This window comes from Callospermophilus lateralis, chromosome X (genome assembly GCF_048772815.1).
Source record: "Callospermophilus lateralis isolate mCalLat2 chromosome X, mCalLat2.hap1, whole genome shotgun sequence".
NCBI classification, from domain to species: Eukaryota; Metazoa; Chordata; class Mammalia; order Rodentia; family Sciuridae; genus Callospermophilus; species Callospermophilus lateralis.
Genome location: NC_135325.1, coordinates 105,809,984 through 105,823,624, shown reverse-complemented (window position 1 = coordinate 105,823,624; position 13,641 = coordinate 105,809,984). Strand labels below are relative to the sequence as shown.

Sequence of the window (13,641 nt, the reverse complement as noted above, 5' to 3'; positions counted from 1 at the left end):
AAGGAGGGAAGGATGAAGAGGAGAGAGAGGATTTTGACAGCAGTTAAATCATTCTATATGATTTTCTAATTGTAGAAACATGTTAAACATTTGTCAGAATGTATAATGCCTCATCAACACGGTAAGATCTAATCTTCATTTGACTCAGCTCAAATGTCACCTCGATTATGAACCTGTGGCAAATCCCCTGTAGCTGTTTCTCTTCCGTGTTCCTATAGAACATTGTTCATCCCTCACATGGTACTCAGAATTTATTGTAATTACTTATTTACACATCTGTTCTCCCACCATAATGTGAGCTTAAAAACCACAGGGCTGGGGCTGGAGCTCAGTGGTAGAATGCTTGCTTAGCATGTGTGAGGCACTGGGTTCGATCCCCAGCACCACATAAAAATGAAACAAATAAAATAAAGGCATGCTCTCGGTCTACAACTACAAAAATTAAAAAAAAGAATGAACAATAAAGATGAAGACCTATACTATTCATTCCACCAATGTTTGAGTGACTGCAATATGCCAGGCAATGTTGTATTACAAGACAGTAGCCAGAACTTCTTCCCTATTAATGCCTCTTTTAACATTTTATCTGTAGGAACTTCCAAATGAGCCACTTGCTTCCTCATTCATGATTAGGAAATAGCTACTTGCCTGGTGTTTAGCAGTGAGTGGCATTATGACAATGAATAGCAGTGGGAAAACACAAAACACTTATTCTATTCCCATAAATGTGTGCTTTAAGAGTGCAGTCTCTTGGAGCTGGGGTAGTGGCTTAGCAGTAGAGCGCTCATCTTGCACATGTGAGACCCTGGGTTCAATCCTCAGCACCACATAAAAATATGTGAATAAAATAAAGGTATTGTGTCCAACTACAACTAAAAAATAAATATTAAAAAAGAGTACAGTCTCAATTTCATATTCACCTTCTTTTTATCACTTTCTGGAGAATGTAACTTAAACAGTTGGCATAAAGGGGGCTGGGTCGATAGCTCAGCAGTAGAATGCTTGCCTCACATATGTGAGGCACTGGGTTCAATACTCAGCACCACTTAAAAATAAATAAAGATATAAAAAAAGAGTTGGCATAAAATAGTATAGAAAATAGTAAATAAAGACAAAGTCAAAGTGATTTTGCCAATAAATACTTTAATGAGAACCAAGGTCTATAACATTCATAGCAGTAACCGTCCTGGCCTATGCCTTCTGCTCTAGCCCAAACCTGGGGCTAAGCAACTACATTTAACCAACATTTGAAAAGAAGGCCATTTTGAATGTCACCCATCAGTATCCATCTTCACAGAAGATACCAATCTGGGGCCAGAGTCTCAATGTTAACACTCCTCTCAGGGAAAAGTTAACATGATAACACAAACACATAAACAACTTTGAACCATCCTTTTTTTCTTCCATCAGGAGGCCTTTGGGAGACCATTGGTTCAGTAAACACAACTTTGTCAAAATACATTATAACACGAAAAAGGAAAAAGAAAAAGAATAGAAAGGCTGGCAAAGCCAGGCTCACACATATTCAGTTCTTAGATTTGAAGCCTCTTGAGTTGCTCATATGTAATAAAAAACTGAGGAAAAAGTCATGGAAGATCTCTCAGTTGATGATGAAAGCCAAATCCAGTTTTAAAATTGTGCATTACATTCTCTTAAATTAAGGTACTTAGTCTGTGCTATTCTAAGATGCATTGGCTTAAAAGTCTTTTTTAAAACAATACCTGTCAAATCAAAGATGCACTGAGTACCTACCATGTGCCCACTATGATTGCTGGCATTTAGGAATTAAACAGATTAAAATCCTAATATACTTAGGGACAAAGAGAACATACACAATACCCAAGAACATCAAGGACAATGTATAATTTCATGCTAGAATAATTGTTATACACATTAGGTGATTAGAGGAATTTCAAAGAGTTCAGGAAAGAGATAATATCTCTGTCAGCCTACAGACCCCATAGGGAGGGAATTACTTTTCAACCCTGTGGTGCTCATGACTATTCACAAAGCACCACACACAGCGCCCAATACATGGCTCTGCACAGCTAAAGGAGGGCAATTCACCCACAAGGAAATTTCTTGTGGATTTCTTCACTCTATGAATGTTTTCTGTCCTGTTATTATTTCCCAGCTATTTTAGTCCTATAGTTAGGAGTAGGAAACCCAGACCACCTCAGCATGAACTTTCCTGTGGGCATCTCCCATCAGGGCTTCTAAAAACTTCATAGTCCCTTCCAGATTGGCTGTGTTTGTAGTCATTTTGATTTGAATAGGAAAACAAGTTAGTTTGTATTAGCCTCCAATTAAAAGCTATTTCTCTATATTTAGTTCCTATATTTAGTTCTCTATATTTAGTTTCAATGGTCTTCATTAGGATGCTTGAGTTTCTTACTTATTTACTTTCATAATCAAATTTTCCTTCCCATAGCCTAGAATTATCTGGGATCTTGAAAAATCTGCTTTCATTCTCATGTTTGAAAAGGATACAATGATGTTCCATGGTCCAAGTCGAAGCCAGTTTGGCCAAAATCCTTTATAGAGGGCAAAAAAGCCTTCATGTTTCCACATCTGAAGGAAAGATATAACAAAAAACAGTAAATTCCCTTTCTCTTTACATGTGACAATCATTTTCCATCCCTACCCCAGCAACTTATGGCTCCATGAATGTTTTTTTTTCTAAAAATACACTTTGAATTCATAAGTAGTCTAAAGACATCTACCCACTTATTCAACAAATATTTACTAAGCACCTAACATATGCAAGGCACTGTTCTTGATGCTGGAAATAGAATAGTACACAAATAGTGCCTGTGGTAGCCAGCCTCCAAGATGGCCCTTAATAAAACTTACCTTCAGGTTATTCATGACCTTGTGAAGCCCTCACCCATAATGTATCAGGACTGCTCTGTCACCAATAGAATATGACAGTAGTTTACACATGTCACTTCCCTTGCTAGGTTTTAAGATATTTTAGAGCCAGGTACAGAGGCTCATGTCTGTAATCCTAGATACTTAGGGGACTAGAACAGAAGATCACAAATTCAAGGGCAGCTTAGGCAACTTTGTGAGACCTTATTTCAAAATAAAAATAAAAAGGGGGGCTGGGGTTGTGGCTCAATGGTAGAGCACTTGCCTAGCAAACATGAGGCACTGGGTTCGATCCTCAGCACCACATAAATATAAAATAAAGATATTGTGTCCATCTAAAACTTAAGAATAAATATTTTTTTAAAAATAAAAATAAAATAAAAGGGCTGGGGAGTGTAGCTCAGTGATAAGAGTGCTTTTGGGTTCAATATAGTATCATAAAAATATCCATATATATATAAGGCATCTGCCTTATTATGATCTTAAATCATTCACTCTGAAGGAAAGCAGCCACTGTGGCATGAAGAAAGGCCTACACAGTAAGGAAATAAGACTTCCAGTTAACAGCCCACATGAGCAGTCTTTGAAGTAGATATCTTAGCTCCAGTCAAACCTTTATATGATTGCAGTCGTAGGTGACATGTGGACTACAATCTCCTCTGAGACCCTAAATTAGAATCACTTAGCTAAGCTACTTCCCAATTCCTGATCCACAAAAACTCCAAAGTAGCAATATTTTGTTGTTTTAAAGCACTGCAGTACATAACTTACAAAGTCCCTCCCCTCATTGAGTACATATTCTCTAGTGGGGCTGACAAGCAAATACACAAATTGATATATATGATAACTAGGAACAAATGCTATGAAGAAAAGTAAAACAGGGTATAAGTCCATAGGGAGTTGGACAACTCATTGTTCCATCATTGTAAATTCTGTGTGACCCCATGGTTTATTTCATATGAATGCTTTCAGGATTACAGAAGGAACAATGTAAACTGCTTTGTTTCAGTTTCCTGCTTTGTACAATATGGTGCATGGGGGGATCTCTGTATAGACCAAGTGGTTATAAGATCTAAATGATAAATTATGTATACTTAAGCTCATAAACTGTTGGTATGTGCTGAATTTTGCCAGCAGAAACTGTTATTTTATAGTTTTTTTTAACTGTTATTTAATAGATACTTGTCTGTTATATCAGACAAGCATCTATTAAGTAAATACAATGTGTTAGGCATTGTGTTAGATATTGAAAAATATTATTTTTCCTTTGAATTGATGAAGTGAAATTTAACACTATATAAAAGTGGATGTATTTGGATAAGACAATATGAGAAGCCAGATTTACAAATATCCCTATCTCCCCTTACAGTTTAAGAACACTAGAGATAATTATCCTTACTAATCAATTTTGGAAGAAACAAAGAATAATATAATAAGGGTACTATTTATGGAAACACAGTGGTAATGTTGACATCGATGGATCTTTAGCAAATTCTGAAGGTCTCAGGCCAAAACTAATGCTGAAAAATTTGAAAATCACTCAAAACAAAAGCTTAGATGAAGATAACCTAGAATTGTCAATAAATGACAAAGGACCTCAGAGATACATTATAATCCCATCTTCTCTTACCTGGAATACCTAACTGGTCTAAAATCTCTATCTAGAAACCAGAACAATATTTAAGAGTTATAAATCAGATCATGTCACTTTTCCATTTAAAGATCTCAGATGGCTTTCTTGTGGATTTCATTCTAGTTGCAAATTCTCTGCAATGACACACAATAACTTACATGATTTAGCCTCTGCCTCTCTCACCAGTTTCACTTCCTACTACTTTCTTCTTCACTCACCATACTCAGCCACACAAGCCTACTTTCTAATTCTTGAACATATCAAGCTTATTCCCAACTCAGATCCTTTGTAACCTGCTCCTTGTTTATGAAATGCTTTTCTCAAGGTTCTACACATGGCCACCAACTCCTCATCATTCACATGTCAGTTTGTTACTTCCTCACAGGTTTTTCTTGACCATCTAAGCTGAAGTAGTTCCCAAGCACCCAGTGAATATTTTAATATGGTCTATTTTCTTTATAATATTTACTTCTATCTAAAATTATACCATTTGTGTGTACATGTGTATTTATTGTCTGTCTCCCTTAACTAAAATACAATCTCCAAGAGTGCAGGAACTATGTTTGTCTTGTTTACTATTTCATCCCCACCATGTCTGCCCCATTTAAGTTTCCAACAAATATTTGTGGGAAACAAATGCTGATGGTCTCTAACAATTCTGTCAACCATCTAAATCCTTATAAATCTGCAAAATAGTGAACACCTTCAAAACTTGAGAAGTGGAAGATACTTTCTTGTTTGAGACAGATGTGTGAAAATAAGAACTTTGGGGATGAGTATGCAAAATCTCCAAAGATCTTTAAATCTTTCTAATTTGTGAAGTTTTACCAGATTGCAGAAATAAAACTCTGAGGTTAGATAAAAAAAAAAAAAAAAAAAAAAAAGAACTTTGGTAGATAAGCATAGACACAGAATACTTTATGAAGATACATATCTTAGTTCATTTAATAATTTGCTGTGGAAAAGTAATAAACAAGATGCATACAGCTCTGCCTTCATGGAATTTATACTCCACCAGGACAGAAGACACTAAAAGCAATTACAAATATGAATAAACAGAAACACACAACATTATTCAGCAATAAGAAGGAATAAAGTGCTGATATATATTACAACATGTAATATGTTGAAAACATTTATGGTAAGTGAAAGAAGCCAGTCAAAAATTTATATATTGTATGATTCCATTTTCATGAAATATCTAGATGAGGAAAATCTATAGAGATAGAAAGTAGGTTAGTGGCTGCTCAGAACTAGATGGATGGGGGATAAGGAATGAAAGCTAAAGGATATAGGGATTCTTTTTGAGGTTATAAAAATGTTCTAAAGTTGATATATCTCGTTGTGATACGCTAAAATGCTAAGTATACTAAATACTGAATGGGTTAATTTAATGATATGTAAATTTTTAAAAATATTAATAAATGCTATGAGAGAGGAACTACAAGAAACTCTTGAATATATAGCCTAGTTTAATGGTCAGGGAAGACCTTTTTTGAAAAAGTAATGAGATCTGAAGTATGACTAGGAACTGGCCAAGTGAAAGATATATTTGGGGTAGTATATGGTATGGGTGAACATGTGAAGGGAAAAGGAAAACCTAGGGCTGGAAATTTTTAGTGTGCCTGGAATGTAAAATAAAGGTGATATAAATAAGGCTACAAGAGAGAAAAGGGATCATAGAGAGCCTGGAGTCAGCCTCTCAAGTCACTAGGATTATAGGTATATACCACCACATTTGACTCACTAATGAACTTTAGATAGGGGTGACAGGATGAGATTTGCAGCCATTCTTCACTATGTCAGAGATGAATGCATGACTCCTTACCAAAGTGTTTTAGGACTCTAAAAGAGGAAATGCAAAATAATATGGAAGGTACATCATATATAATGATGACATAAAACAAAATCACTTTCATAGCAAGTACATGAATGAGTGAGCACATATAAATACTTAAAGGTACTACCAATATAAAAATATATTTCTGCAGATACAACACAGCATAGTTGTTGTAAGTAAACTTTGGAATTAGACCCTAGAGTCAATCTCAGATCTGCCACTCATTAGCTGTGTATCTTAGGCAAGTTACTGGCCAAGCTTAGCTACTATGATTGAAAGTTTCCTCATTTATAAAGAGGGAAAGATAATATCTTCTCCATAGGATTTGTTAAAGCATATACTCTATATTGAATGCCTGGCACATAATAAGCATTCAATAAATGCTATTTTTATATTATTTTACCTTCTATGAGCTCTTAGCCAACCTTCTTGAAAGAGTGCTTTATACCTATTTACTTATCCTCACTTCCTATGTGTTTATCTCCTCCTATTAGAATTTAAGTGTCATTTTGTTCACCAACATATCTATACCAACCTAGAACACTGTCTATCATGTGATACACAAACTGTTTTCACTGAATGAATGAATGATTAAACATATTCCTCAACACACAGTAATCCACACAGTTCAACATACAGTTCAAACATCAATCCATGAAACCTTACTTAGAGAATATTAAATCCAACAGATATTTTGTAATCCTCATCATCCTATATCTCTCTATTGCATATGACATTAAATAACTCATGACTCATTCCTTCCTGAAACTCATTACTCCTTTGGCTTCTATGACATCACTCTCTCCGAAGTTTCCTCATATCTTTTAAACTGTCTTTCCTGGGGTCATCACCTACTAAGTTCTTAAAAATTGATGTTCCCCAGTGTTCTTTCCTTAGTCCACTCCTCTTCTCTCTATTCCAACGACTGTCAAATGGAGAGGTGAACATGTCAGAAATACCAAGGGAGACTTTTGCCAAATTAAATTCCCCAGGGTCTGAGAACCACTGCCTCAGTGAATCATTATTACTGGAAAGAATTACATACTGCTGCAGTGTGCTAGGAAGGCAAAAAGGTTGAGAACACCTCTACCTGCTCTCTTTGGTTATGAACCACCTATATGCTAATGATCCCACAACGTCTTATCTACATCCATGAAATTTTCCATCTTAGGGCTAGTATATCCATACATATGCACTGGGTGTTCCTCATGAGCACATCAAACTAAGTATCCACAACTATGATGTTTCCCACAAAATCTATTCCCCTTCCTATGATGCCTCTGCCAATGAATATTGCCATCTGGTCATCAAATCCAAAAATCTGAAAGTCATCTTTGATATATCCTTTCTCCCACACTTCTCAAACAAATTCTGTTGACTTTATCAACTACATTATTTTCAATTCTGTACCACCTTCTACATTCCCACTACCATTTTAAAGTTAAGGCCTTTATCACTTCTAGCTCACATTAGTATAAAAACCGTCCAGTCAGCTTCCATATCTCTAGGTCAGCAGTTCTGAAAGTGTGGTTGCCAGGCTAGTATTATCAGTGTTGCCTGGGAACTTGTTAGAAGAACAGCTTCTCAGGTCCTATTGCTGACCAACTGAATCAGCATCTAGAGATAGTGCCCAGATAACTGCATTTTAACAAGCCTTGCAGATTGTGAGGCATGTAAAACTTTTAAAGACCCACTGCTTCATGCTTATCCCCTTAGATTAGTAGTCTTCAGCCTTGGATGAATATTGCAGCAGCCTGAGAAGTTTTAAGAATACTGATGCTTGTGTCTTACACTTCAGGTCCGGAGTTGATTGTTCTAAGGTAAATGCAGTACCTGTGAAACCCAAGTGATTAAATTTTCATCAAAGACTGAGAGCCACTGTCTTAGATCCCACCTCTTTAAAGGCAATTCATCTATTTAAAATGCAAATATGAGCAGAAGTACCAGGGATTGAAATGGAGAAAATTATATTCTATGCATTTATGAATAAATAAAAATGAACTCTACTACTATGTATAACTCTAACACATTAATAAAAACATTAAAAAGTGAAATGTAAATGTGACCTGATTAAAAAGTTTTAAATATTTTTCTATCAAGTTAAAAAAAAGTACAAGCATATCAGCATAACATTCAATACCTTTTATAGCCTAGCCAAAATTTAGCTACCACTATGAGGAAGGCATCATAATGTAGAAGCTAAGGTCGGTTGGAAGCCAAATGGTCTAAGTTTATCCCAGCACTCCCACTTATTAGATGTGGAACCCTGAAGTTACTTAATCCCTCAGTGCTTCAGTATCTAACTCGTGGTAATGATGAGGATTAAATGAAGGAATACATGTAAGTCTCATTAGGACAGCTCCTGACACACAATGAAGTACTAAACAGACGGGAGTTGTTATTATGTAATTTACCACCATCTACAGGGATTCTATTTCAAATTTCCAAATTGGACTGTAATTGTCTCCCACATAACTCTGAGTTTATCATTTACCAGGCTTTATTAATTATTTCTTTATGAGGCATGTAAAACTTTTAAAGACCCACTGCTTCATGCTTATCCCCTTAGATTAGTAGAAGTACCAGTACATTTGTAATAGCTATTTCTCTGTGCCTAATATATAATAATTGCTCAATGAATCTGATAACAGCAGAGAAATAATATGGCAGCACCACATTTTAGCCCCAGGTTTGTTTCTGTAGCAATGATTTTACTAATAAATATATATAATACATTTATATAATATTAAACTTTATAAAAACATAACAGCAGAAACTTTCAAAGCAAAATATGAACAATAAAACAATTTTGAACTTAAATCAAGCACCAGATTTCTGGGCTGTTTTCAGTACCAGAATTTGTATTACAGAATCTCTGTTTTATCTGAAGTGGGTAATGTGAGATATGTTAAGTCTTTTCTATCAATAATTCTACATGGTACTACTAATAAAATTATCCTGTATTCTTAAGCACTGAAATTAGAATAATGATATTAAGGACCACCGAGCATCAGCAGGTGGCCAAAAAGACAGATTTTCTACCTGGAAATGACTTAGAGAGGCGACATAATATACATAATGGTTCTTTTGTCTTCAGAATGATATGTAGCAACTAAGAATAAGAACTGAAAAAATATCTGAGATATCAAAGAAAACCAAAAATGTAACCCAAACCCACATTTTGCATACCTTTAAAATACCATCCAAAGTTCCCTTATAGAGGTCCACATGTCCCACGATTGCCCTCTGGTTCATCATGCGAGTTCGCACCACATCAACTGGATTGGACGCCAGAGCCCCAGCCAGGCCACATGTAAAGCTGGAACTAAAGATGAAAACTTTAAGAAAATAGATTGTCCCCACTTCCATCTCCTGTTCACTTAAAGAGAAATTAAGCCAAACATAAAGGTACAATAACTCAGACCTATCAGATAAAACCTGACATTTGCCCTTTCATTACAATCTAAAGAAAAAAGGAAATCTTTTCTAAACAAACATCATTCAAGGTTATCCCATCAGTTTTTCAATCTGACACTTGCCCCCTTTTTCAAAGTAGACAGTTTATATGCTTAACAACACCTCCAAGCAGGAAGTGTAAATCATTATTTATTAGTTACATATAATTTTCAAACCACAGCATAATATGTCAAATACATTTAAATTACAAAACATCATAAAGTTTGCAGGACTAAAAAAATATAAAATGAGATCAGCAACAGTCTTTAGCCAAAAATGTGGTTTAGATTCAGAGACTCCACAAAACTTCACCCTTTTATCTTAGTCTCATTGAGAAAAGTTTGCTTTCTGATATAAAATAAACCAAGGAAAATAATAGATGAGTTTAGCATATAGAGTCTATATTTGAATATATGCAAATCTTATAAACATCTTGTAGGCTGCTGTATTACACACTGCTCTGCAGTACTCAAGTGCTCATAGCATCTGGGATCTCTCTGAAATGCAAAATGTGCAGAAGTCTTGAAGTGCTGGAAATAAGAGAGACAAATGTATTATGGTCATATTTAACAGTTATTAATTTCACCTGTGAATCAGTGACTGAGGCTTTGTGTGCTCAAATTGCCAAAAGTATAAAATAAGTACAACCTTTCCTACTTACACAAAGTGAGTTAAAATTGTATCTCCCATCATTCCTGACAATATCAGGTGCTTCTTGGTAATATCATAGACTGGTAGCTCTACTCCCACAACAATGGCAGCACGCTGAGCAGTTGGGACCACACCCTACAAAACACAAGTTAACATTAGACACTAAGGAAATAAAGAGAGTGACATAAATCTCCAAGTGAATAAAATACATCAATAGTTGAAAAGTATGGGGGAAAAAAGCCAAGTCTGAAATACAGAGATCATTCTTTCAAATCAGTGACTAAAACTTATATATTCCCAATTTACTTGCTGTACTAAAAATAAATTCACTGATATGACACCTAAAGCGTGAGACAAAAATAGATAAATCAGATTTCATCATTAAAAATTTTGCGATTTATGGAGCTGGGATGTGGCTCAAGCGGTAGCGCGCTCGCCTGGCATGTGTGTGGCCCTGATTCGATCCTCAGCACCACATATAAACAAAGATGTTGTGTCCGCCGAAAACTAAAAATTCTCTCTCTCTCTCTCTCTCTCTCTCTCTCTCTCTGTCTTTAAAAAAAAATTGCGATTTAAAAGACACCACCAAGAGAGTGAACAGGAAACCCACACAATCAGAAAAAATGCTTGCAAATCATGTATCTCATAAGGAACGAGTGTACCCAGAATGAAAAAAAAAAAAAAAAAAAAACGTTTAAAACACATGATAAAAAGAAAAATAATCCAATTTTTTAAATGGACAAAAGATCTAAAGACACTTACCCCAAAGAAAATATGTGAATGACCAAAAAGCAAATGAAAAGTTGCTTAACATCATTAGTCATTAGGGAAATGCAAATCAAAATCATAATGACATGCTACTTCACAGCAACTAAGATGACTACAATTATTTTTTTAAAGTAAAATAGCAAGTGTTGGTTAAGATGTGGAGAAAGTGGAACACTTATACACTGCTGGGGTGGGAACACAAAATGAGACAGCCACTGTGGAAATAATTGGCATTTCCTCAGAATGTCAAATACAAAATTACCATATGATTCAGCAATTTCATAACTATGTTCATATCCAAGAAAAATGAATATATATATTCATGCAAAAATGTATAGCCAATGTTCATAGTGACATTAGACACAATAGCCAAAAGTAGAAAACAACCTAAACATTCATAAATTGATGAAAGTATAAACCAAAAATGTAGAATTATTATTCAGCCATAAAAAGAAATAAAGTACTAGTACTGGGGATATAGCTCAGTTGTAAGGCACCTGCATAGCACACACAAGGCCCTGGGTTCCATCCCAAGCATTGCAAAGAAAAAAAAGTATTGATACATGCTGCAACACACATGAACCTCGAAAACAGTATGTTAATGCCAGTCACAAAAGACTATATATGATATGCTTCCATTTATAAGAAATATCTACAATAGACAAATCTATATGGACGGAGAATAGAGTAGTAGTTGTATAGGGCTGGGAAGGCTGGGAGAAATAAAAAATGAAAACTAAAGGGTAGGGTTTTTTTAAAAATATTTTGTTAGTTGTTGATGGACCTTTATTTATTTATATATGGTGCTGAGAATCGAGTCCAGTGCCTCATATATGCTAGGCAAGCGCTCTACCACTGAGCCACAACCCTAGCCCCAGGGGTTTCTTTTTGATAATGAAAATGTTCTGAAATTAAGACAGTGGTAACCATTGCACAAATACATAAATATACTAGAAGCCTTACATTGTATACTTTAAAGGCAAAAGCTGCTATGAAAAATAAAACCATGAAACAAAAGTCAGTGAGGAAAAGTAGAACTTCTGAGTTTAATTCATAGAATTTTAGGATGTACAGAATGCACACACAGTAGGGTAACAGTAAAGGTATGAAGCAGCTATGGAAAAAGGCCTAGGAAAAGCAAAACTTCCCTTTCAAGTCCTTACAAGTTCTGTGGGAACAGTATCAGTGATCTACTCACTAACACAATATTCCTTTCATAGCTCACAAGATAACAGAGGGTTGCTAAAGCATTAAAAGTCACATATTTGAAAGAATATTAATGATACAAGAATATGCTTATGATATAATGTTAAAGAAGGCAAGACATGAAATTATATATAGTAATATTCTAACTTTAGGGAAAAAGGTATACATATACACACATACACCAAATTTTAGAAAGAATTAGAAGAAAACACATCTGGGGTTAGGAAAACAGATAAATTAACTTTCATTTTTATGCCTTTTATATATGTTATTTGGTTTTTTTAGATAATACATGACAGTAGAGTGTATTTTTACATATTACACATACATGGAGTACAACTTACCCTAATTAGAATCCCATTCTTGTGATTAACAATGTTGTGGAGCTACACTGGTTGTGTATTCATATATGAACATTGGAAAGTTATGTCTGATTCATTCCACTGTCTTTCCTATTCCCATGCCCCCTCCCTTCCCTTCATTCCCATTTGTCTAATCCAATAAACTTCGATTCTTCTTTCCCCTTCCCCTTATTGTGTGTTAACATCCACATATCAGAGAGAACATTCAGACTTAGGGGTTTTTTTGATTGGCTTATTTCACTTAGCGTAATAGTCTCCAATTCCATCTATTTACCGGCAAATACCATATTTTTCATTTTCACAATTAAATATTTTACCTTTATAATTGTTTATCATTAAAATTGAAAATTACACCCCTTAAATATGAATACTTTTTTATCAATCATACCTCAATAAAGCTGGGGAATTAATGAAAATATATAAATGAATTTTAAAAATTGAAAATAACATACCAGGAGGATAACTGCTTTCTGGAATAACTCTAATATTAAAATGTTCAATCTCTTCTAAATTCCCAAACTCAATTTATAAAGTAGAAGTGATATAACTATGCTGAAATGCTTGATTCTGATAATCTGGCCAAACAGTGCCTTCCTCTGTGACTCTTTCACCTGCTTCACTGTTAAATAGGATGATGTCTCCAGAAGACTACTTGTAAACAGTAAGGCCCCAAACTGGGACCCACAGGTAGAAATTAGGCCACAGACATGTTTTGTGTGGCCCACAGAACATTTTTAAAAATTCAGAAGTTGTCAATATGTGAAAAATTAGGATACTTTACATAGAAATGCACATTTCTAGATTTTCTTGAAAGGCTAGAAAACTTGGCCACACTGGGCTTACCATCAATACAT

The 13,641-nt window shown here is 35.0% G+C and overlaps 1 protein-coding gene across 3 annotated transcripts in view; it reads right to left on the bottom strand.

Annotated features, from left to right (window-relative positions):
* Nucleotides 1-1,141: 1,141 nt before the first annotated feature.
* Slc25a14 (solute carrier family 25 member 14) overlaps nucleotides 1,142-13,641 on the bottom strand; it is a 33,640-nt gene continuing 21,140 nt past the window's right edge. For 2 of the 3 annotated variants that reach the window (XM_077106804.1, XM_077106805.1), the window contains 4 exons: nucleotides 10,462-10,586; nucleotides 9,534-9,669; nucleotides 2,491-2,571; nucleotides 1,142-1,574 (listed from right to left, as the gene is read on the bottom strand). In XM_077106804.1, coding sequence (XP_076962919.1) covers nucleotides 1,533-1,574; nucleotides 2,491-2,571; nucleotides 9,534-9,669; nucleotides 10,462-10,586 — 384 coding nt within the window. In that variant the 3' untranslated portion in view covers nucleotides 1,142-1,532. Of the gene's footprint in view, nucleotides 1,575-2,490; nucleotides 2,572-8,123; nucleotides 8,178-9,533; nucleotides 9,670-10,461; nucleotides 10,587-13,641 lie in introns of those variants that run through there. The other variant, XM_077106806.1, reaches the window with a different exon arrangement.